The sequence below is a fragment of the Nicotiana tabacum genome, chromosome 5 (genome assembly GCF_000715075.1).
Source record: "Nicotiana tabacum cultivar K326 chromosome 5, ASM71507v2, whole genome shotgun sequence".
Classification (NCBI taxonomy): Eukaryota; Viridiplantae; Streptophyta; class Magnoliopsida; order Solanales; family Solanaceae; genus Nicotiana; species Nicotiana tabacum.
The window spans coordinates 146,949,429-146,973,551 of NC_134084.1; the positions used below are offsets into that span (position 1 = coordinate 146,949,429).

A 24,123-nucleotide genomic window follows, 5' to 3' on the forward strand; every position below is an offset into this window, starting at 1 on the left:
AGGCCAGTGTCAATAAAGATATCCCCAGCAAAAGGGAATTGACAAAAGGATTGACGAGCGTCAAGAGGGATATCCTTGCCAAAACCAAGGTTATAAACCTCAAAGATAAGGCCCGTGAACAAAGCAAGGAGAGCAGTGAGCATGATTCGGCGAAATCCATACTAGACTAAAAGGTCGGGGAAATGCCAGTTTCCAAGCTATGCCACAAAAGAAGAGGGATATCCCCAGCAGGAAGGGATTATCCCCAGCACATAATATCATCCCCAACAAGTCGTGGAGCACAGCGCAATGAAGGAGAAAGGAAAAGCAATCCCAATAGGAGTATCACAGCCAACCACCATGTTTTAAACTAACAAATTTTGTTTGATTTGAAACAAGTAAAGGAAATGACATTGATGCAGAAACGCATGCCACAAGGGATATTATCAAACTGGGGCAGAAAATTTTCCTTCCATTTAGAAAATTTTCTGGAAGTCAGGTACCCCCAGCTGATAACATTTTACCCCCCAACAGGTAAGTAAATCAAGGGAGGTAGTCTTTGAAGGAAGAAGCTATGCAAAAACAAAACAAAAAAGGAATAAAAAAAAGAATAATAAAAAGAAAAACAAAAAGAATAAAAAGATAAAAAAAAACAAAAGAAAAAGAAAAGGAAAGTCATCCCCGTCTAAATAATCCCCAACAGTTTCGAGGGAAGACAACACAGGTAAGTAAATAATTCAAAAAAAAAAAGAGAAAGCGAAGGTTTCATTAATAGGAGACGCACTTCCTAGTTTGAAATCGTTAGAGTTCTACCCATAGGAGATGCATTTCCTCCTAAGTTCGTTTTAGTTGCACCCATAGGAGATGCATTTCCTCCTAAGTTTTAGTTTTACCCATAGGAGATGCATTTCCTCCTAAGATTGTTTTAGTTTCGCCTCATAGGAGATGCATTTCCTCCTAAGTTTACTTTCACCCATAGGAGATGCATTTCCTCCTAAGTTTATTTTACCCATAGGAGATGCATTTCCTCCTAGGTTTAGTTTTTACCCATAGGAGATGCATTTCCTCCTAAGTTTACTTTCACCCATAGGAGATGCCTTTCCTCCTAAATTTATTTTACCCCCTAGGAGACGCATTTCCTCCTAAGTTTTAGTTTCAGTTTCACCCGTAGGAGATGCATTTCCTCCTAAGTGGTTGTTAAAGATAGAAAAAAAAACAAAAAAAAAAACAAAAAGAAAAATCTTAGTCTGATGAATCTTTCTCCTAAGATAACCAAAAAGCAAAAAATGACCTAGTCTGATGAACCTTCTCCTAGGATCAAAATCTTAGTCTGATGAATCTTTCTCCTAAGATAACAAACAAAAAATGACCTAGTCTGATGAACCTTCTCCTAGGATCAAAATCTTAGTCTGACGAATTTTTCTCCTAAGATAGAGACCTAGTCTGATGAACCTTCTCCTAGGATCCAAATCTTAGTCTGATGAATCTTTCTCCTAAGATACCAAAAAAACAAGACCTAGTCTGACGAACCTTCTCCTAGGATCAAAATCTTAGTCTGACGAATTTTTCTCTTAAGATAGAGACCTAGTCTGACGAACCTTCTCCTAGGATCAAAATCTTAGTCTGATGAATCTTTCTCCTAAGATAACAAACAAAAAATGACCTAGTCTGATGAACCTTCTCCTAGGATCCAAATCTTAGTCTGATTAATCTTTCTCCTAAGATACCAAAAAAACAAGACCTAGTCTGACGAACCTTCTCCTAGGATCAAAATCTTAGTCTGACGAATTTTTCTCCTAAGATAGAGACCTAGTCTGACGAACCTTCTCCTAGGATCAAAATCTTAGTCTGATGAATCTTTCTCCTAAGATAACCAAAAAACAAAAATGACCTAGTCTGATGAACCTTCTCCTAGGATCAAAATCTTAGTCTGACGAATTTTTCTCCTAAAATAGAGACCTAGTCTGACGAACCTTCTCCTAGGATCAAAATCTTAGTCTGATGAATCTTTCTCCTAAGATAACCAAAAAACAAAAATGACCTAGTCTGATGAACCTTCTCCTAGGATCAAAATCTTAGTCTGACGAATTTTTCTCCTAAGATAGAGACCTAGTCTGACGAACCTTCTCCTAGGATCAAAATCTTAGTCCGATGAATCTTTCTCCTAAGATGCTAAAAAAAAACATTTTGAAAAAAGAGTCATTTTCCTAAATCCAGGCGCCCACCTGTATAACGAGAGGAATACATTCAGTCTTTACTTTTCAGGTGTTGAAATTGGGAGCCCGCCCAAAGAACAGAGACATACATTCCAGTCTTTAAATCTCTTGCCAGGCACCCACCTGTATAACGAGAGGAATACATTTCAGTCTTTTTCATTACAAGTGTTGAAGTTGGGAGCCCGCCCATAGAACAGAGGAATACATTTCAGTCCTTACATTTCAAGCATTGAAGTTAGGCGCCCACCTGTATAACAAGGGAATACATCCTAATCTAGTGTTTAGTTCACTCTCAGCACTGCATCAGTAGTATCAGTGGGCTACGATTTTGCTAACGACTCACAAACCTTCCCAGTGCAAACTGGGTTAGTAAATTTTGTTTGTTTTGTTTGTTTTGATTGTTAGGGGCCTGCCTGTAGAGCAGAAGATTGTTATATGTCAAAGATTGAAGAAGTTAGGGGTCCGCCCGTAGAACAGCGGGATCGTTCAAAGTCAAGCCGTAACCCATTGGAAGGCAGAAGGCTACAACAAAAATCCCCAGCACTCAATCCAAGATAGAAGCAACAAGAAGCTCGCCCCAAGAATGCGAGTCAACAGTCTGAGAGGGTCAACAAAAGCTAGTCACAAAAAAAAAAAAAAAAAAAAAAGAAGAAAAATGAATGAATCCAAAGCGCGGAAGTGGAGAACAGATGTGATCTGCTCAAGAACTAGCGCCTACAACTAGCAAGGATCAAGGTTCAAATCCAAAGTCTGTATGAAGCACCATTCAAGACTCAAGACCAAGTTTCAGAAGACTTAAGAGATAGGAATCCTTGTAACTAGTAGCTGATAGGTTTAGTTAGTCTTTTTCAGTTTTCATTTTTGTTGTAATGACAGGACCGCGGACCGGAACCTCAACGGAACGGCACCTCGATCGGCTCTCCACCTCGGTACACTTCACTATCTCTCTCATTCCCGAACTACACGTGGCCTGATTCCTGTATAACCAAGGATATGTAGGCGGCTCAGATACCAGGGCTCGGTCACATTCCCTCCCTTTCCTTAAGTGTAGTCCGTCCAAGTAATGGTCCGGTCAAAAACACGTCTAGTCATTCTTTGTCGGAAAACTCTTCGTGTTTCCAGTCAAAGAGGGGCAGCTGTAAGCACGTGATTTTTGACCCTCCCCGAGAATTTTTACATTTTTAGCGTGAATATGTGAAATTGGGTCTAGTATAGCTATTTTAACTATTTTTACTTTATTTCGTTGCAAAAAGAAAATTTCAAAAAATATATATATATAAATTTTAGTTTATGTATCTCTCATAAACTTGAAACATACAAAAATTGCACTTTATTTTTTGCACTTTCTATAATTTCGAAAATTACAAAAAATATAGCTCTATTAATGTTTGCAGTCATTATAATTTTAAAAAATACAAAAAAATATTACTTCATATTTTATCTTAATATTTAAAAAACGAAAATTACAAAAATAGTTTTATTAATATTTTGTAGCTATTTTAAATCTTGAAAAAATATTTAAAAAATATATAGTTTTGTTTGAATACTAGTCTTATTTTTGGTAGTTATTTTGCTTACATAGGACTAGTTAAGCAACGTTTTCCTATTTCTCGGGTCCGGGCAAAAGAATAATATTCGGGTTCAAACTACCCGGTTTTAGGCCTAATTTCGGACCTAGCCCATAATAAACCGTGTCCAGGACACGTGGGAAACCCCACCACGCGTGGGGGACATATGCCTTGAACCCCACCACGCGTGGGCTCATTTTGCTGGGCAAACCCATGCTAAATACACGGATGAAACACGGACAGGGAAGGATTTTTGGGGAAAATTTTGGGGCAAGGAATACTGTTCATCTTCTTCTTTGAGAAGAAGAAGACGAAACCCTACTAGCTCACTCCTCCTCAACCCATCACCTTCCCCCACTGATCTCCACGTCCAAACACCAACCAAACGACACCATAACCACCAGTTGACCCCTCCCCGTCAGCAACCCGACGCTAGAACACCAAACAGGCCCGTCGTCAACCTCCAAGCAGCCCGCCACTAGCAACCTCCATTACCACCATCGTTGCCCGGCCAGCTGACCCCTCTCCGTCTTGCCTGCGTCGTCCAAACTACCACCCTCCTCCTCCATCACCACCGTCCGACACCACCACAAACGATCCCCTCTCCGCCCCACGACCAACAGCTTCTGCCCAAAACCACCATCAACACCCCATGAAACCACCTACTGCCTGCAGGTCCTCCATGAACGACCACCCAACTCCTCCATCGTCTACCACTGTCTAAACGCCATAACCATCGTCAACCACCATCTCCTCACGTCGCCACCAGCTTCCTCAGCATCGTCAAACCACGCAAACTGCCTACGACCCTTCCTCCTCCTCCTAGCTCCATTGTCGACAGCCTGTCACAACCAACTCCCACCTCCATCACCACCTGCTGAACCAAGCAGCCTCACGACCATTTTTCTCCTTCGCCGTAGCCAAGAACCAGTCCGCCATTTTCAGTCCGACGAGCAGCTATTGCTGCATGCCAAGCAGTCGTAGCTGCGTCTCCGAGCAGCGGTGGGTTGCTGCGATCTTGCTTGGCCGAGTTTTCTGTTTTCCGTCGAGGTCGACTTTGGTTCGTCGAGGTCCGGTACGTTGAGGTGCTGTCCGAGGTTTCGTCGTTGTTCTTCGTTCAGAGAGGTCCGGCTTGAGTTCCGTCGGAATCGAGTTTGTCGTTCTGAGTTTGTCGAGGCGCAAAGGTCAGTAAACCTCGATGTATTAGATAAATAAACTTTACGTTGAATGTTTGAGATGCAATATAAAAATTGGTATGGAAATTTTCTGCCTATGTTTCATTGTCTGCATTTTGGTTCATTTTCATGTTATGTTATTCTTGTTTATTTGATGTCATTTAATTAAGTTGGACTAGTCGTTCTATGACACAAGTTTGACGTTAATCTGTTCGTCCTTTCCTTTGGTTAGGTCATTCGAAAAAAATAGTATTAGTGCATGCTGTTACTACTACCGAAACACTCATTCACTAAACTCCTTTCATTAAACTTCTAACAAGTCATGGGATTTTAGTTGTAAAGAGGCCGTAAGTTTTAGTATTGTTAAAGACATAAAAATGGCATCCTTTTAAAAAATAAAATAATAATAATAATAATAATAAAGAATAAAATGAGACGAGCCTCGCCGAATAAAAGGGACAAATTGCGGGGCCCTCACAAAATATATGTATTAAATACTTAGATTCCGGGATGGGCCGTTTAACAAATTTCACGGCCCTCCCCAAAAATAATAATGCGTTGGTTGCTTTAGGCGCGTCTTAATAATGTATCTCCCTAAACTCGGGTGCACATTTATGTGACCCAAATCCAAATCTCAACGAAATCGAAATATGTCTCTAATCACGGGTGCATTGATTGTGACGTGGTTTGAGATGCATTTCCATGACGTTGCAAATTCCTTTAAATAAATAGAATGAGACGAGCCTCGACAAACAAAAATGCAAATTGCGGGGCCCTCAGTAAATACTTGTTTAAAATTACTTAGAATTCAGGAGGGTCGTTTAGCGAATTTCACGGCCTCCGCAAAATAATGACGCGATAGTCTCTTTAGGCGCGTGTTTAATAATTTACTTTCTTAAAACTTGGGGTGTGCATTTCATGCGACCCAAATCCAAATCCCAAAACGTCAAATAAAATATGTTCCGGATTGTGGGTGCATTTCATGTGACACAGTCCAAAGACCTATGTTTTAAGCGACGTTCACATTCTCGTAAAAACAATAATAATAAAGCGGTTAAAAGATAAAATTTGCACATAAGTTCATATTGTATTTAAAATCAGATAATCAAGCCAAATATAATAGTTGAGCGACCGTGCTAGAACCACGGAACTCGGGAATGCCTAACACCTTCTCCCGGGTTAACAGAATTCCCTATCTAGATTTCTGGTACGCAGACTGTAATATAGAGTCATTCTTTTCCTCGATTCGGGATTAAAATTGGTGACTTGGGACACCCTAAACCTCCCAAGTGGCGACTCTGAAATAAATAAACCAATCCCGTTTTGATTGTCCTTTAATTGGAAAAAACTCCCCTGCGCCCCATAGGGCGCGGAAAAAGGAGGTGTGACACTCAATTCCAATTGTATAGTGAATTGAATCACTCTATAGCTTTTCAAGAGCCTATAATTATTCAGGCATTTGTGCTATATACAAATTTACAGCTTTTATTTGAATTAATATACAAATTTACAGCTTTTGGTGCTTACAATATTAAAGAGGTTGAAAAAGTCACTAAGACATCTGCATTAAGACAAGTACTTCTCCAATTTTTCAACTTCTTCTGTGCTTCCAATAAACAATGGAACTCTTTGATGTATCTGCAAAGACAGAAACAAAAGAAACCAAATTAACTACTAACCTATTTTGCTTGTTAACAGCAAATGTAACAATTAGTTTGTTCTCACCTCAACTGGTTGAATATCAAGAATTCTTTGTTGGCCATCTGATCCTTTGCCACCAGCTTGTTCTACAATAAAGCTCATGGGCGCGCATTCATACAAAAGCCTCAACTTCCCGTTCCTGCTCTTTTTGTCTCGCGGGTAGCCATAAATACCACCATATAAAAGTGTCCTATGAAAATCACCAACCAAACTGCCAATGTACCTAGCCGAATAAGGCTTACAATTAGGACCGGGTTCCTTCAAGCGATCGATGTACTTCTTCAACCTGTCATCCCATAGCTGGTAGTTTCCTTCGTTGAACGCATAGATCTTTCCAGCTTTTGGTATTTGGATGTTTTCTTGAGTTAGAATGAATTCTCCAAACATTGGATCCAAGGTGAAAGAAAAGACTCCTTTTCCCAACGTGAGCACAAAAATCACAGAGCTCGAGTACATGCAGTAGCCTGCTGCTAAAAGGTTATTCCCTGGTTGGCACACATTCACTATGCACCTTTGCTCCACATTGTCAAGCTGCAATTTTGGACATGTATTCGATTGTTAACTAACTATTTTGATGATCGTTCTAACACAATTCGTAACTAAATAGATGAAAATAACTATAGGACAAAGTATCTAGCAGATATAACATAAATTTGAGACTAAACCACATAGAGCCAGTAGATACAGCAGCATCAACATTTGATGATCCATCAAGAGGATCAAATACGACAATGTAGTTTCCATAGTAACTCTCCTCTACTGCCACTGGTACGTCTTCTTCCTCTGACGCTATAATCCCTATCCGTCCACTTGACCTTAGACAATTAGAGAATACCTGTTCAAGCCATTTACATCAACCTTCAATAACCAGCTCAATAATGCCATACAAGTAACACTCCAGACATTTATCCCGAATCTTTCTAAGTTAACTTACTTCTTGATGCAGAAACCTCGAACCCCTAAAGCGACAAGTAAATAAACAAATACATAAATTTTGTTCCTTGATAAGTAATGTGCTAAACAAATCTTATGCCAGAAATAGCAAGTTCACTATACACATAATTATTGACTCCCTTTTAAAGTATTAGCATTCATCCATTTTTGACACATCAATATCATTGTTTTGAATGTTAGGATTACCTTTTCCGCTCTTGTGTCATTCTTCTGAGGGTCAAATAAATTAGAAACACAAAAGTTTGTTAATCTGATGATCCACAACAGAAGATGATCATATTGATTCGGAGGTAGTGAAAGTCCTAGTTAGGTATACTAACTACAAGAATGAGTTACCACCGAGGTATTATGGGATTGTTGGAATCCCTTTCACTCTTAACGTAGAAATCTCGAGTTCGAGCCTTAAAAATGAACAACATTTCAGTAGGGAACACTTTACTACTTAGTGGACTATTCAGCGTGAATCCAGATTAGTTATGCCAGTGAACTCAGATACTGAATAATTTGAATCAGTGGTATAGCTAGGACTTGCACTTTATGGGTTCTAAATTTTAGAATAGCGACATCAGGTGTTAGTAAGTAGGTTTTTAATTTTTGAACTAAAGCTACTGGGTTCGGCCGAACCCGTATGTCAGCTACTAGCTCCGCGCCTGATTCGAATGGTTATACTGAAAAAAAGCACTAGAAGAATGAGTTATAAACCTCATTAGAGACAACATCAAGCTTCTTTTGGTCCTCTCCTTGAACATTAACAGCACCTTGACCTCCAGTAAGTTTTGAAATGCCAGCTCTCTGAACCAGAGAAGCAATCTGCTTACAAGCCATAGAAGTACTTGAAATAACAATAGTAAGTTCAGAATCAATAACCCCATCTTGTTCTTGCATCAACAACCAGCTAGTCAATGTCTGCAGCTTATATCCATTCTGTTTCTTGGTTTTTATAGCCTCTGTTGCACCTCTATCAATGACCATGCACCTCACTCCTCTATGTCCACAGCTTCTCTTTATGCTGTTTTTGGTGTACAAAAATGAAGTCTTTTTATGTAGAGCATATAGTTGAAAAAGAGACAGGCGAGAAATGGAATGAAAGCTAGAGAAGCTAAAGTTTGAAGTTGGCGCTGTGGTAGTTGAAACCGCCATTGGTAATTTACTAATTTTGCTTTACTTTTGATTTTTGCCTTAGTGATTTGTGATCACAAAAATTTCTTTCTCATCCTTTACTACACCAACTGTCTCTCAATTCAAAACTAATACTGTGCGTGTGAATATTGAATATTCATTCTGTCTATATTTTGTTTCATTTCTCACTAGTTAATCATACTAAAAGATTTACTACTAAACATTAACCTACCTACCTAAAATGTGCTAATAACAACTAATCTTAATTTCAATTAATTGGTCTCCTCTATCGCTTATTAAAATACTTTTGTTTATTATACTCCATACTTTTCATTTCATAAACAGAATTTAATTTGACACGAAGTTTAGAGAAGAAAGAATTTTTTTTGATATATATCATGTATACTTAGAGAACTTGTGATAAAACCATTTCGATGACCATAAATGAAAAATTTAAAGCTAAATTTTTTTTAAGTACAGAAAAGTTTTTTTTTTTTTTGAAACGGGAAAGGAAGAAAATACAATATAAAATTGAAGCTAACGAGTAATATACTTACTAATTTATAATTGATTGTTATTCTCTCTCAATTTAAAGTTGGCAAATGTGGGATAAAGTGTAAGGCTGGTAATTAAGAGGGTCCCACTTATCCTGGCATTCGTGGTTAAGCGTTTGAGCTGAGTTCAGAATTCACATCTCTCTGATCTTAGGCTGCAGAATAAATCCAATATAATAACTTGGGTTTTTGGATACCATTATCCATATTTTATAATGGTCCATGACAAACTTCTACACCTTGGAGTGTAATGGCAACGGTCTATAAACATTGGATCCTTGTTTGTTCGAATTATATATATATATATATATACACGAACGATCACTATACTAAGAATAGTGAGTATGTAATATATGATGTATTTACTAACTTAAAATTCTGAATCCACTTTTGATCATGTCTAATAATTGTGCAATTGGGTTTTCTAAAGAATTCATTGACAAAAATGGGAGAATAGAAAAAGCTAAGACGTGTAGGCCATACCTTGAGTCTAGTGTTCGTTTGAGAATTTGAATCTAGATTAGGTTTATTATAATTACTTTAAGACTTCTTTCTTGGCTCCTATATCATAAACAATAGAGTAATATTTATTGTATAAATTTAAGTTATGTACATCATTAATATAAAAAAATTTCCCACCCCTATCACGTCAAGTGATTCCAATTATGAGTTTTTAGACAAGTTGTTTAACTTCTCTTCCCACGCTAAAACTTCCCAAAGACATTTAAAAAGAAACTAATATGTAATTGATATTATCAGAGGCAGACGCACACTATAGGGAGAGGGGTTACTAGCACCTCGAAACTTTCAGCAAAAAGTATACTTCTAAATGTCTTCAAAAAATAGTCAAATATTAGGCACACTATACCAATCTTTCTGACAGTAATAAACTTATATTGAATGTCATGGTACCTGCGACCATTGAATCTTGAGTCTACCTCAGAACATGAACTTCCTTTTGAAGACAAATGATTAAAAAATAATTTATTGCATAAAATGTGTAGTGAAAATTGTGACTTTTTGACCGGTGACATATGCACATTACAAGGAAATCTTAATGTACTACTTATAAGACTATACTCCATTTATAAAAATTGAAAAAAATCAACTTGCTAAACAAGAATAAGACATTAATAAATGGAATTGACTTGACTTATTCAGAAGTATCTTTTCGGTAACATCCCTAGCGTGTCCATTGTCCATTCTCTTCATAATTTTTTATCCAAAATAAAATACAACTCGTTAAATTGTTGCTCCTATTTTTTCCACAGAAGTTTGTGACTTTTCACGTTCACACACTTACATCAGAATATTATAGTTAATGAATTCAGATTCTTTCTATTAAACTGAGAGATTATTTAGAATTATGCGATTAAAACATAATTTACTACTATATTTTTACTTTTAAATTCGTAGTTTTTGAACTTAACAGAATCGATTCTGTTGAACTCCCACTTAGTACTTTAAGGGGTCGTTTGGTTGGGAAACAAGTAATCCCATGATAGAAATAACACTACAATCCCGGAATAACTAATCTCAGGATTAATTATATCGCAATTATATCCTAATCAAATATAAGATAAACTCATCTCAAATTTAATTCGAAGATTAATTATCCCTTGTTTGTCATATTAAATGAGCCCTAAATCTGCCGGGGCTTAAGATTGCTTATGATTAACCAAACTAGCTAGGTGCATAAATTGTGTCCATTAATTAATTGTTGACATATCATATTAATTGTAGGAGAGAAAATTCACTCTAATTATGGATATTAATTGTTAGGAGAAAAAATTCATTTCCACTTTAACTTTCTAATAATAGCAAATGTAATACGCTTAATTTTTAATCCCCCCTCCACACCCCCCCCCCCCTAAAAAAAAAAATTCATAAATAGACAAGCTCTTTTATCAAAATCTACTCTCGATTGAAGTTTCTGTTGCGGAAGCCAAATGTATAGAGTGTGAATAAGTCACAACTACTATACCAAAAATTATGACAGCCACCAAATAATAAATAAGACAATAAAGCAATAATAAAGGGAACACCAGAATTTACGAGGTTCGGCTAATTTTGCCTACTCCTCGGACACAACCAATATTTTATTCCACTCCAAAAATACAAGTGAAATAATACTAAAGAGAGAAGATACAAATGCCTTAAACAGATGAGAAGGCAAATGAGAGGTGTGTTTCAATCCTAAACATTAGGCCTTCTTTTATAGGGGAAAAATCCCCCCAAACTTAACTCCCAACCAATGTGGGACTTTGGCATTTTGCCAAACTTCAACAAATCTCCACCTTGGCAAAATTCCACATTTTCAATTCTCTCTCAATAACAAATTTTGGTTGTGTCTTCATCTTCAATCTTCAGTGTTCAACAATGTTGAAACTTGACCGCAGTCACCACCTTTGTCAGCATATCAGCAGGATTCTCTGTAGTATGAATTTTCTTCACCGTGACTCCACCTTCTTCTATGATTTCTCGTACGAAATGATACCGAACATCAATGTGCTTCGTCCTTGCATGATAAACTTGGTTCTTCGCTAATTGAATAGCACTTTGACTATCACAAAAAATTGTGATACCTTTTTGTTCAACACCAAGCTCCTTTAGCAATCCTTGAAGCCAAATTGCCTCTTTCACAGCATCTGTAATAGCCATGTACTCTGCCTCTGTTGTAGACAAAGCAATTGTTGACTGCAAAGTAGACTTCCAACTAACTGGTGCCTTTGCAAAAGTAAACACATAACCAGTAGTTGATCTTCGTTTGTCCATATCACCCGCAAAATCTGAGTCACAATATCCAACTACAAACTGATTGTCTTCCTGCTCAAAAACTAACCCGACATCTACAGTATTATGAATATACCGTAGAATCCACTTCACAGCTTGCCAATGCTCCTTCCCTGGATTGTGCATATATCTGCTAATAACTCCAACAGCTTGTGAAATGTCAGGCCTTGTGCAAACCATTGCATACATCAAGCTACCAACATCATTTGCGTGGTACCTTTGACATATACTCTCGTTCAGCTTCATTCATTGGCGACATAGTAGTACTTAGCTTAAAATGGGAAGCAAGTGGAGTACTAAATGGCTTAGTCTTGTCATCTATGCCAAAACGTTGAAGTACTCTCTTCAAATATTCCTTTTGAGATAAACAGAGTTTCTTTGAACGTCTATCTCTAATTATCTCCATGCCAAGAATTTTCTTTGCCTCACCCAAATCCTTCATCTCGAACTCCTTCTTCAGTTGAATCTTCAACTTATCAATTTCTTCCGAATTCTTGGAAGCTATCAACATATCATCAACATATAGGAGAAGATATACAAAGGAACCATCTTTAAGCTTGTGCAAATACACACAATGATCGTATTTGCTTCTCTTGTACCCTTGCCGCAACATAAACTCGTCAAATCGCTTGTACCATTGTCTAGAAGATTGTTTCAATCCGTACAACGATTTTTCAAGTTTGCACACCATATTTTCTTTTCCAGCAACTTTGAATCCTTCTGGCTGAGTCATGTAGATTTCCTCCTCCAAGTTTCCATGTAAAAACGCAGTTTTTACATCCATCTGAACTAGTTCCAAATCCAATTGTGCTACCAAAGCCAACATAATTCTAATGGAGGAATGTTTTACAACTGGAGAAAACACTTCATTGTAATCAATTCCCTCCTTTTGAGCATATCCTTTGGCCACCAATCTTGCTTTGTAGCGAACATCTACTTGGTTAGGAAATCCTTCCTTCTTTGCAAATACCCATTTGCACCCAATTGCTTTCTTTCCCTTCGGGAGATTGGCCAATCTCCATGTATGATTCTGATGAAGGGACTGTATCTCATCATTCATGGCAATCCTCCACTTATCTTCTTCTGAACTTTGAACAGCGTCTTTATAAGTAGTAGGAACATCATCAGCTACAATTGAGGTTGCACAAGCAACCGTCTCTATGAGACGAACAGGTTTCGTTATTGTTCTTTTTGGCCTGCTGGTTGCTATTGATTCAAGTTGTTGTTGAGATTCCTGAGTTGGAATCTCCTCTACTGGCTCTCCTTCCAGAGGGTAATCTTCATTTGTTTCCTCCTCTGCTTCTTGTGTAGGAAAAATAAATTTTCCCTCAAACTCCACCTGCTTAGAAGCACCTTCATTTTGTTTGGTATCTTCTGTTACCTTATTTACCATAGCAAATTCATCAAAGGTAACATCTCTGCTGAATATTACTTTCTTTGTCATAGGACACCATAAGCGATATCCTTTGACTCCAGAAGTAATTCCCATAAAAATAGCCTTCTTTGCCCTTGGATCCAATTTTGACTCCGTCACATGATAATATGCAGTTGAGCCAAACACGTGCAAAGAGTTATAATCTACAACAGGTTTTCCGTACCATTTTTCAAATGGTGTTTTGCCATCAATAGCAGCAGATGGTAGACGATTAATGAGGTGGCATGCATATGTAATTGCCTCAGCCCAAAATTCTTTGCCCAAGCCAGCATTGGACAACATACACCGTACCTTCTCCAGCAAGGTCCGGTTCATACGTTCTGCCACTCCATTCTGTTGTGGTGTATGTCTAACAGTGAAGTGTCGGACGATGCCATCATTTTCACAGACCTTATTGAAATGATCATTTTTGTATTCACCTCCATTGTCTGTGCGAATACACTTGATCCTCCTGCCTGTTTGATTCTCCACCATCGTCTTCCATTTGAGAAAAATTCCCAGCACTTCATCTTTGTTTTTCATTGTATACACCCACACTCTTCGAGAAAAATCATCAACAAAGGTTACAAAATAGTGCTTCCCACCCAATGAAGGTGTTTTGGAAGGACCCCAAACATCAGAGTGTACATAATCCAAAATGCCTTTAGTATTATGGATCGCTGTACCAAATTTAACCCTTGTCTGTTTCCCTTTGACACAATGCTCACAAAACTCCAAGTTGCAAGCCTTTACTCCTTTTAACAATCCTTGATCTGATAGAGTTTTCAAGGATTTTCCTCCAGCATGTCCCAAGCGCATGTGCCATAGCTTGGTTGCTTCTGCCTCTTTGTCGTCACTGGATGTCACTGTCGCTGTCCCAATAACTGTACTGCCACGATAGCGATACATATTATTATTCTTCCGATTAGCCTTCATTACCACTAGTGCACCAGAGCATACTCTCATCACTCCATTTTCTGCAATGATTTTGAACCCTTTTGATTCTAGGGCTCCCACAGAGATGAGATTCTTCTTCAAATCCGGTACATATCGAACATCTATCAATGTTCTGATCATTCCATCATGGTTCCTTAATCGTATTGAACCAATGCCATATGAGGTAAGAGGGCTGTTATCCGCTGTGTGGACGACTCCATATTCTCCTTCTTGAAATTCCACGAACCAGTCCCTGTTGGGACACATATGATAGCTACAAGCCGAGTCCATCAACCATATGTCTGAAGATGTTGATGAATCTGTTGTAACTAATGAGAAGTCTGAATCATCACAATCAGCTACATTTGAATCCATAATGGCCTTTCCATTGTTATGTTTGGCCTTATTCTTCAACTTCGGACAGTCTTTCTTCCAGTGCCCTTTTTCTCGACAAAAGGCACATTCATCTTTGCTGGGTCTGGATCTTGACTTGGATCTTCCCTTCTTTGTCCTCGTTTGATTTTGAGGACGACCCCTCACAAATAGTGCTTCTCCTTCTCCGCCCTTCTGTTTTTCTCGCTTTCTTTGTTCATAGCTGTACAAAGCCGAACAAACTTCTCTGAGAGAAACTTCGTCATTTCCATGGAGTAGAGTAGTTTCAAGGTGCTCGTACTCATCAGGAAGTGACGCCAACAACATCAAGGCCAAGTCACCATCATCATAAGTTGTATCCATATTTTGCAAATCTGTAACCAACTTATTGAAACTGGTGATATGTTCATTCATCGTGGTACCAGGAACATAGGTGAAGTGAAACAGTCTCTTCTTCATGTACAATTTATTTTGACTGTTTTTCTTCAAAAATTTATCCTCCAGTGCTTTCCATAATTTACTTGCAGAAGTTTCCTTTGTGTATGGATATTTCTGCTCTCTAGCAAGGTAGGATCGAATGGTACCGCAAGCAACACAGTTGATAATTCTCCAATCTTCTTCTCCAATAACATCTGGTTTCTTTTCTTCAATGGCCAGATCTAGCCCTTGTTGAAAAAGGACATCTAGAACCTCGCCTTGCCACATCCCAAAATGTCCGGACCCGTCAAATATTTCGACCGCAAATTTCGCATTTGACACAATTCTTGTCATAAGCGAAGATGCCAATGATGACGTATTGTTGACACTTGATGTAGATTCTTCTTGTTTATTGTCTCCCATCTTTGACACAAATATTATTTAATAGCTGACGACACAAATCAAGATTATTTCCTTTCTGGTGTGGAAGATCAGACTAAGCTGCAACCACAGAGCATACTCAGACAGAACCTTGACTCAGTTACCAAGATAAATCTTTTCTGATGTGGAAGATCAGACTATGCTGCAACCACAGAGCATACTTAGACAGTACCTTGGCTCTGATACCAATTGTTGCGGAAGCCAAATGTATAGAGTGTGAATAAGTCACAACTACTATACCAAAAATTATGACAGCCACCAAATAATAAATAAGACAATAAAGCAATAATAAAGGGAACACCAGAATTTACGAGGTTCGGCTAATTTTGCCTACTCCTCGGACACAACCAATATTTTATTCCACTCCAAAAATACAAGTGAAATAATACTAAAGAGAGAAGATACAAATGCCTTAAACAGACGAGAAGGCAAATGAGAGGTGTGTTTCAATCCTAAACATTAGGCCTTCTTTTATAGGGGAAAAATCCCCCCAAACTTAACTCCCAACCAATGTGGGACTTTGGCATTTTGCCAAACTTCAACAGTTTCTAATCGAAGCATGCACGTAAATATTATTTGGTTCATAGTAAAGATATGGAAATTTCGTTAACCTTTTAGTGGGAAACCAGCAACTTAATTAATTGAAATATAAATTAGGAAAGTATGAGAATCTGAAATATGATTTTCATTGACAACTTCTAGAGTTTGAAACTTCAATTAGCAGACAAAAAACACGTACTACTTGTTAGGCGTCAACTACACTTAGAAGGCAAGAAGTAAACTTACTACAAACAACAAGAAATTCAACGAAACAATTAATTCTTTAGTGATAAAGAATAAAACTAAATCAAATAAATGACAGAAACAAACGCGTGGGCTCCACTAACTTCTACAAAAGATCCTTCCCTTCTATTCGTGCACACCAAATTCGAAGAATTCGTCAAAATTTAGCAGAGTATATGCCTTATAAGATGAAAATTTAAAAAATAAAAGAAGATCAATAATATTCAGAAAATAAAAAAATCAAACAAACAACTAGGAATTTAACCAAATATTCTAAATCTCATACCGCTTTTTTCTCCTCTTCCTCCTCAACTTCCTTATATAAATTCAAGAAACCCCTAGCTCCATTCACCTTCATCTCAAAAACCCCATATATATTTCCTAACTCCATTAATATTTTCCTCGAGTTCGTCCACAAACAAATAGCCAAAAGAAAAAAAAGGGAAATCTCCCAAAAGGAAAAGGAAATAAAATAGAAATGGCTTCCACGTTGAAATATTCCATGATTATTTTCTTTGCTAGCGCCCTTTTTCTCCAAGGCACTTTGGGTACGTATTGTATATCTAATCTTCTTCCCTTTTCACGCAATATTTCCATCGCTTCTTTGAATATGTCAAATGCATGTTTTCATTTGCAATATCCAGAGTAGTTTTTCATCTCAAAATCAAGGGCGGAGCGACATGATCTGGAGGGTTTAATTAAATCTCATTCATCGAAAAAATTATACTGCATAAATAGGGTTATAACAAATTGTTTTGTACACAAATAAATTGTTGTATCCCCTCGACTTAAGAAAATCTTCTTGTGTAATAACAAAGATGGTTCAAGAATTACTTTAAGTCAGAAGTTTTATCATATGGGTGACATATATTCTTGTACAATTCTTAAAAATCAATCCTCTTCTTAGAATTTCTGGCTCGGCCAGTGTCCAGTCCACAACGTGTGGATTTAATGTAACAAGTATATGTATCATAAATAGTAGATTTTGATCATTTGCTTTGTTGGTGTGTTTAATAACGTCAGGGAATTTCATTTGTGAGGATTTGCCAACAAATGTGTGTGGTTTCGCGATCGCGACATCAGGGAAGAGGTGTTTGTTGGAGAATTCAGCAGGGGAAGATGGGAAGGTGGAATATCAATGCAAGACATCTGAGGTTATTGTTGGAAACATGAAGGAACATATTGAGACAGATGAATGTGTTGATGCTTGTGGATGTGACAGGAACTCTGTTGGGATTTCTTCTGATGCTTTGCTTGATTCTCAATTCACCTTTAAGCTTTGCTCCCCTGCTTGTTACCAAAAATGTGCTAACATTGTTGACCTTTACTTCAACTTGGCTGCTGGAGAAGGTACCAACATTACCATTTTATTCACTATATTTAGTTGCAGAAGCGGAGCTAAAGTGCCGGGAAGACCTAACCCAGTAGCTTTGGTTCAAACTCTATATTTGTCTTTAAAAAATTATTGAATACTTATAAATATTTAATTTAAAACCCAATAACTTAAAAGGATTAGCATTCCAAACCAATAAACTTGAAATCCTGGCTCTGCAGCGCAACCCTCGTGTTTAGTTGCCATCGTTGAGTTTGGAACCCTGAACAGACTGCCGGTGATAAGCCGGAGGAAGATGAGGATGACGTCAAGTCATCATGCCCCATATGCCCTAGGTGACACAATAGCCACAATAGCCGGAACAAAGGATCGCGACCCCGCGAGGGTGAGCTAACTCCAAGAACCTGTCCTCAGTTGGGATTACAGGCTATAACATGGATTACAGGCTATAACGTGAAGTCGAAATCGCTAGCAATTGTTATTCTAGGGTTACAATAATAATTAAACTTGCACCCTTATGAGTGGACTCTTTCCTACAATAATGTTATTTTGTATGTTGGAATTGTGCAGGAGTATATTTGCCAGATTTATGCAACAAACAGAGAACCAACCCACACCGTGCTATGATTGAGCTCTCAAGCAACGGAGCTGCACTCGAAGATGTAGCTGATGCTCCAGCTCCTTCCCCAGTTTCTTTCTAATTTACTTATACATCTGAAAAATTAATACTACAACATATACTGCATACAATTTTTTTGTTCCTTTAAAAAACAAGTATTATCATTAATGTTGTATTTTTCTACAATGAAAGAGGGATGTGGGGGAATATTGATTTGTTTCTAATTCCCTTGGATTTGTTGAAAATTGTTCCGTGAAATTCTTTTTCCAACACAACTTGAATTAAATATTCTTCTATTTGGATTGCAGTAATTATCTCTTGTTTCAAGTTCTTTGTACTTGCAAAGTTTGTGGTAATAAAATTACCATATTAGTACTAATTTTAGTGCCAATAGGAAGCCGAAAATGGAGAAGTTTTATTTTGTGTCTCGTACAACTTACACTAGTTGTATGAGACTCTTTTTTGTCTCACAAATTTGTGGACCCCAATCTTATATTTTTGGGTCCACAGAAATCTGGGTCCACAAAATTGTGAGACAAAAAAGTTACCTCATACAACTAATGTCAGTTGTATGAGACACAAAATAAAATTTTCCCCGAAAACAAAAAGAAAAGGGAATTAAAGAACCAAATCCTAATATTACACAAACAATAAAAAATCCTATTGTTGTCATGTCTCCTCCTCTATATATACATATAGTAATACGGAGTCCCAAATCTAAATACCAATTTTAGGGACTCAAAATACGTTTCTACTGCCCCCAAAAAAGATACTTTTCTATATATAATGCGGTATTATACCGCGCAATACTTTAACGGTGTTTTTGCAGTTAAAATATAGCGCGGTTTAATACCGCGTTATGTATAGCATGGTATAATACCGCATTATATATAGCGCGGTATTACACCGCACTATACCTCTTAAATAAAATGCCCTTCTTCTTCCCGACAGAAACAGAAGCCAAGCCCCATTTTTAAAACAAAACAACAGCGGTCCCCCCCACCTCCCTTCCTTTTCTCCATAAAAAATCCGAGTGGACCCCGCCCGTCACAAAAAGATAAGATTATAGGTCCCGCATCCAACCCAACCCTTCTATTGTTGTGATTTCTTCGTTTTAGGCTCAAAATTTCAATTTTTCAACTTTTCTAAAAACATAAATCAAGGTATTCCGATTTAGTTTATGTTGAAACTCGTATAATAATGCATATTAGTTGTCTTGAATGTGTTTTCATGTTGTTTTGTGTTTTGTTTGCGATTAAACTAGTATGTTATTTTTTTCCGGATTAAGATATTAGTGTTTTAAAAAACTAGTTAAAAGTTGAGAAATAATTTTTTTGTGAGTAAAAATGTTCATAAATTTCTTTTACTATTTTATATGTAATTTCGTTAATGTTATGTTATTAAAATATATTTGTATAAGCCGATAAAAGAGTCTCTCACCTAAAATTAGATATCATAATCAAATAAATTCGATTCATGTTTGCAAAAACAACGTTCCCTTCTTTTTCTGATATTTTTGTAACGGATTAATTCAATGAATTAGAACAAATCAACTTATTGATGGTCTATATCTTTTAGACTATAGTTAATGGATGCTCTTAAATCATAATTCTAATTATATAGACTATGATTCCATACCAGAAAAATTTTCAAATTACTTTTCGGTTTTGGAGTTCTCAACAACAAACACCTACCCCTCTATTAGAATAGAAATTCATAATTTTTTTTTAGATTTGATTGTATAGTGTATACCCATTATGTATACAAAATTGGCAGTTATTCTATTTTCATCATAGAATGATTATTCGGTCTTTTTTCTTCTTTGTGATTTGTATCATGATTCGATCAAAATTTCTCGAGTTCTTCGAATTTGTAACTTCACCGAAATCGGAATAGTTCCTATACTACTACATTAGTATGAAATCGAATCGCCTTGAAATATTTCTTATCGTTTCCTGTCAAAAAGAAATAATTGGAATAGAGGATCCATATCTTTTGTTTTTTTCTTTAAAAAGAAAATAAGTTTTTATGTTATTTCATACTATACAATTCTTTTCTTTGTGGGATCTTTTTCCCATGAGAGGTAATGAAAAGAATTCTAGAATGGATTGATATCTATGCCTAGATCACGGATAAATGGAAAATCGGGAGAGGAAGCGAGAGTAAGAGAATGCCATAATGAAAAAAGGGGACGTTCCCAAGGTGAAATTCTTCAGCAGTTAAAAATACTCTCGTCTTTGTCCATCGTTGTTCATGGATCCCCCTCTAATCAAACCACCACTCCCACCGGAACCCCCAGATAAGCATAACCAAATGGAGGTGGAATTACCTCATCACTCCTATAAGGAAATGCTTTTGGACAAACCAGCGAGCAACCAAACTGATTACTATGAGATCGACCAAAAACAAAATCCAGATCTTGACAAAGGGAAGCACATTGAGGGTTCAATTCCCCTTTCACAAGATGACAAAAAACGCTTTTACCTTCCATGTCGTTACTCTGTAATCATCAAAGTTTTCAAGCGAAAGATGCCTCACCATCTCCTTCGATCTAAATTGAACGAGCTATGGAAGCCATCCGAACAGTTAATCTTGATTGACCTAGGGTGGGACTTCTACATAGTTAAATTTAGTTTAGAAAAAAGTCTGGTTAGGGCTCTACACCTTGGCTCCTGGTTCATCTCTGGAAATTTCCTATCTGTACGAAAATGAGAACCAAAGTTTGTTCTTCAAGAAGCCACTCTTACTTCTACTGCCATATGGATCTGTCTCCCTCAATTACCAACAGAATTCTATGATCAGGACATCCTAGAGAGAGTTGGTAGGAAAGTGGGCAAACTTCTCAAGATAGACCAATGCACATCCTCTACTCTAAGGGGAAGATATGCCCGTATTTGTATTCAAGTACCACTAGAAACCCCAGTAGAAATATCGGTAATAATAGGGGACCATAAGCAGGCTGTGACCTACGAAGGGGAGGGTACTCTGTGCACCATTTGTGGCAGAATCGGGCACACTGGACAAATTTACAACTATAGGGCACCACACCCACAACAACCCATGAACCACAGGAAGCTCATAAAAAAAAAGCAGTCATATCGGAGGAAAGCGAGTGAAAAACTGTTACCTTCCCAAGAAGACGTAAGCAGGGACTAGCAAAAACAATAAACAAAAATGATGGTAGAATGAACAAACCACAACACGCTTTGAACTCGGCATTTTTTTCACCCCTAACATTCCATATGATGTAGTTCATCATTGGAGTTGGGGGTGGTTGGTGAGGTCCCTCTTGAGGGCTCTTTGATCCTTGCAGACCCGTCATTTGAGGTGGGGGGACTTCCTCTTGAGACTCAACACCGGAGTTAGGTTGAGAAGGGGTTTCTTCGGACCATGTGTTTGGGTTGAGACAAGGCTCATTCCACACTTGGTCATTGTTCTGGGGCATAGTATCACTATTATCTCGTTGGTTTCTGTGTTGAACTCTATCGCTCTCACTGAGTCCAGAAGTAGTGAGTTCGTTCGTGGTGTGGCATAAGGTGTTTCCTCTTCCTCCGAGACATTCTTGTTCTTGAGGATCTCCAGCGCTTTGGAGATTCCTTTGTTGATGTTCTGGATAGGTAGGGAATTGCTCTTCCCTGTTGGAGCAGAAGATGATGGTTTGTTTTGAGTTAGCTGGCCGATCATAACGAAGACCGGCTCCACTGAAGGATCCTCTTTCATCAGATCTGGGAAGAAAGGTATGGTTTGGAAGCTTTGTAGAATGTGGTTGTTGAGAGCTTGAGGGTCCGTTAATGGGGAGCTGTTGTCGTTGTTGACCATCGATTGCCATAGGAGAGGTCCAAAGGCTGCCAGTGCTTTGCTCGGTGCTTCCACTGTGACTCTGGCTAGGTGGGTTGGGTTTTGCACTATCAGGGTCACGTTCTGATTGCCCAGGGTGAAATTGTAGGAGAGTCCCTAGCCTTGTAAAGCAACCTCCAACCAGGAGGTCAGTTGGTGGTCTAGTGATGGTGGTAAGGAGGTGATGATGGTTGGTTGCATTTCATTTGCTATCTTTGTGTTTCTTTGCCTTACTACATTGGGTAACAAGTGGGGTGAACTTAAGGGATTGTCGTTCCATTAGAACCCTTTTTGGTGTCAAATCTTGGTCAGTAGAAGGGTTACTGGATATCGGAACTGGGGGGTGGGATGGTCATTAATTGGGGATCTAATGGAGGTGATTGTAGTCTTTTCACCTGGAAATGGGGAGGTACTAGATAGGGAACTAGATTGTTGTTGATGACTGTTAATATTTCTCCATTAGAGGTCGTTTCAGAGTGCTGGTAGGGTAAGCGTAGGTGAGTATGTTTGGGTGGGGAATTGGGCTGACAGTTGTGCCCTTGTTGGAGTACCCGTTTGAGGAAAAGGGATCGGCCCCATTAGGTATTTTTCCACTCTTGAGAAGTGTGTTCTTGGGAGTTGGGATAGAGCTCCCTTGAACGCTGGGTTCATGATTGGGGTCGGTAGGGTCATCAGTAGGTAGCCTCGCTTTTCTTTTGGCACTTGTACTGGGTTGGGCCCGTGTGCCTGTTCTCTGACCTTGTTGGGTCAGACCTTGTAGATTAGTGGTGGTTGTGTTATGCATTGGGCCATTGGGCCTTTTTTGTGTATTTTGTGCGGGGTTACTCTTTTGAATTGTAACGCAAAGTTTGAGTTTGGAGAAATTTACCTGAGTTTGCATCAAACAAATTTACCTGTATCTCAATACTTTCAGTTCTAGGTCGCCCACCAGTAAAATGTAGGAATACTTTTCAGTTCTAGGTATCCCACCAGTAAAATGCGGGAATACTTTCAGTTCTAGGTCGCCCACCAATAAAATGCGGGAATACTTTCAGTTCTAGGTTGCCTACCAGTATAATGCGGGAATACATTTCAGTTCTAGGTCGCCCACCAGTATAATGCGGGAATACATTTCAGTTCTAGGTCGCCCACCAGTATAATGCGGGAATACATTTCAGTTCTAGGTCGCCCACCAGTAAAATGCGGGAATACTTTCAGTTCTAGGTCGCCCACCAGTAAAATGCGGGAATACTTTCAGTTCTAGGTCGCCCACCAGTAAAATGCGGGAATACTTTCTGTTCTAGGTCGCCCACCAGTAAAATGCGGGAATACATTTCAGCTCTAGGTCGCCCACCAGTAAAATGCGGGAATACATCTCATAATTTTGCATTTAAACAACTTTTTGGTCTTATATTACAGATTCTGGAATCAGTAACCCCACCAGAAGGCGGAAGGTTACAACAGAGATCCCCAGCAAGGAAACAATAAAGTCCCCAGCACCGGGAAACATAAGGTTGCAAACTCAAGTATAGGCGTCAAATGGAAGGAAGGACGCGTTTTGAAGGAAGCGGCCTGGGAACGTTATAACATGCCCAGCATGACAATTTTGATGAAGAAAGCCACACCACTGAAGAAACCATTGAAAGGCTTAGAGAAGAGGGCCACGTTCCCAGCAGATCAAGCGAAATGATGAAAACTAGCATTCAGAAAAAGCAAAAGACCAGTATCATCCCCCCAAGTTCACAAAATAAAGGCATAGGAGGATCGCGCTAGCCAACAAGAAAGCAAGGCGACAAGAACAAGTTGAAGATAGATGAGATCTCATGATCCCTAGTCTAGCGTAGCTTCTTGTTTTCCCTTTCAGAACAATGTAACAAGGAGATCGGTGAGCGGTAGCATCCTACAGCAGCATGCAACAGCGCACAACAGCAGC

At 38.3% G+C, this 24,123-nt stretch overlaps 3 protein-coding genes across 8 annotated transcripts; 1 reads left to right on the forward strand and 2 right to left on the reverse strand.

Moving 5' to 3' along the window:
- Positions 1-6,344: 6,344 nt before the first annotated feature.
- On the reverse strand, positions 6,345-8,930 carry LOC107815643 (fructose-1,6-bisphosphatase, chloroplastic-like). Of its 6 annotated transcripts, none has more exons than XM_075254182.1 (4): positions 8,296-8,930; positions 7,308-7,474; positions 6,664-7,201; positions 6,345-6,576 (listed from the first exon to the last, which is right to left on the reverse strand). In XM_075254182.1, the coding sequence occupies exons 1-3, from the start codon at positions 8,731-8,733 to the stop codon at positions 7,198-7,200; spliced, it is 609 nt and encodes a 202-aa protein (XP_075110283.1). In that variant the 5' UTR covers positions 8,734-8,930; the 3' UTR covers positions 6,345-6,576; positions 6,664-7,197. The 6 variants fall into 6 exon arrangements, with proteins under 6 accessions (XP_075110283.1, XP_075110280.1, XP_075110282.1 ...); XM_075254179.1 differs by having other exon boundaries at positions 6,664-7,222; XM_075254181.1 differs by having other exon boundaries at positions 6,664-7,238.
- Positions 6,505-7,095, reverse strand: LOC142181022 (fructose-1,6-bisphosphatase 1, chloroplastic-like). The gene is made up of 2 exons (XM_075253132.1): positions 6,664-7,095; positions 6,505-6,576 (listed from the first exon to the last, which is right to left on the reverse strand). The coding sequence occupies exons 1-2, from the start codon at positions 7,093-7,095 to the stop codon at positions 6,505-6,507; spliced, it is 504 nt and encodes a 167-aa protein (XP_075109233.1).
- A 7,834-nt stretch (positions 8,931-16,764) lies between the features above and the next one.
- LOC107815642 (uncharacterized) lies at positions 16,765-18,685 on the forward strand. Its single transcript, XM_016641257.2, has 3 exons — positions 16,765-16,970; positions 17,446-17,772; positions 18,326-18,685. The coding sequence occupies exons 1-3, from the start codon at positions 16,901-16,903 to the stop codon at positions 18,454-18,456; spliced, it is 528 nt and encodes a 175-aa protein (XP_016496743.1). The 5' UTR covers positions 16,765-16,900; the 3' UTR covers positions 18,457-18,685.
- The last annotated feature ends 5,438 nt before the right edge of the window (positions 18,686-24,123 follow it).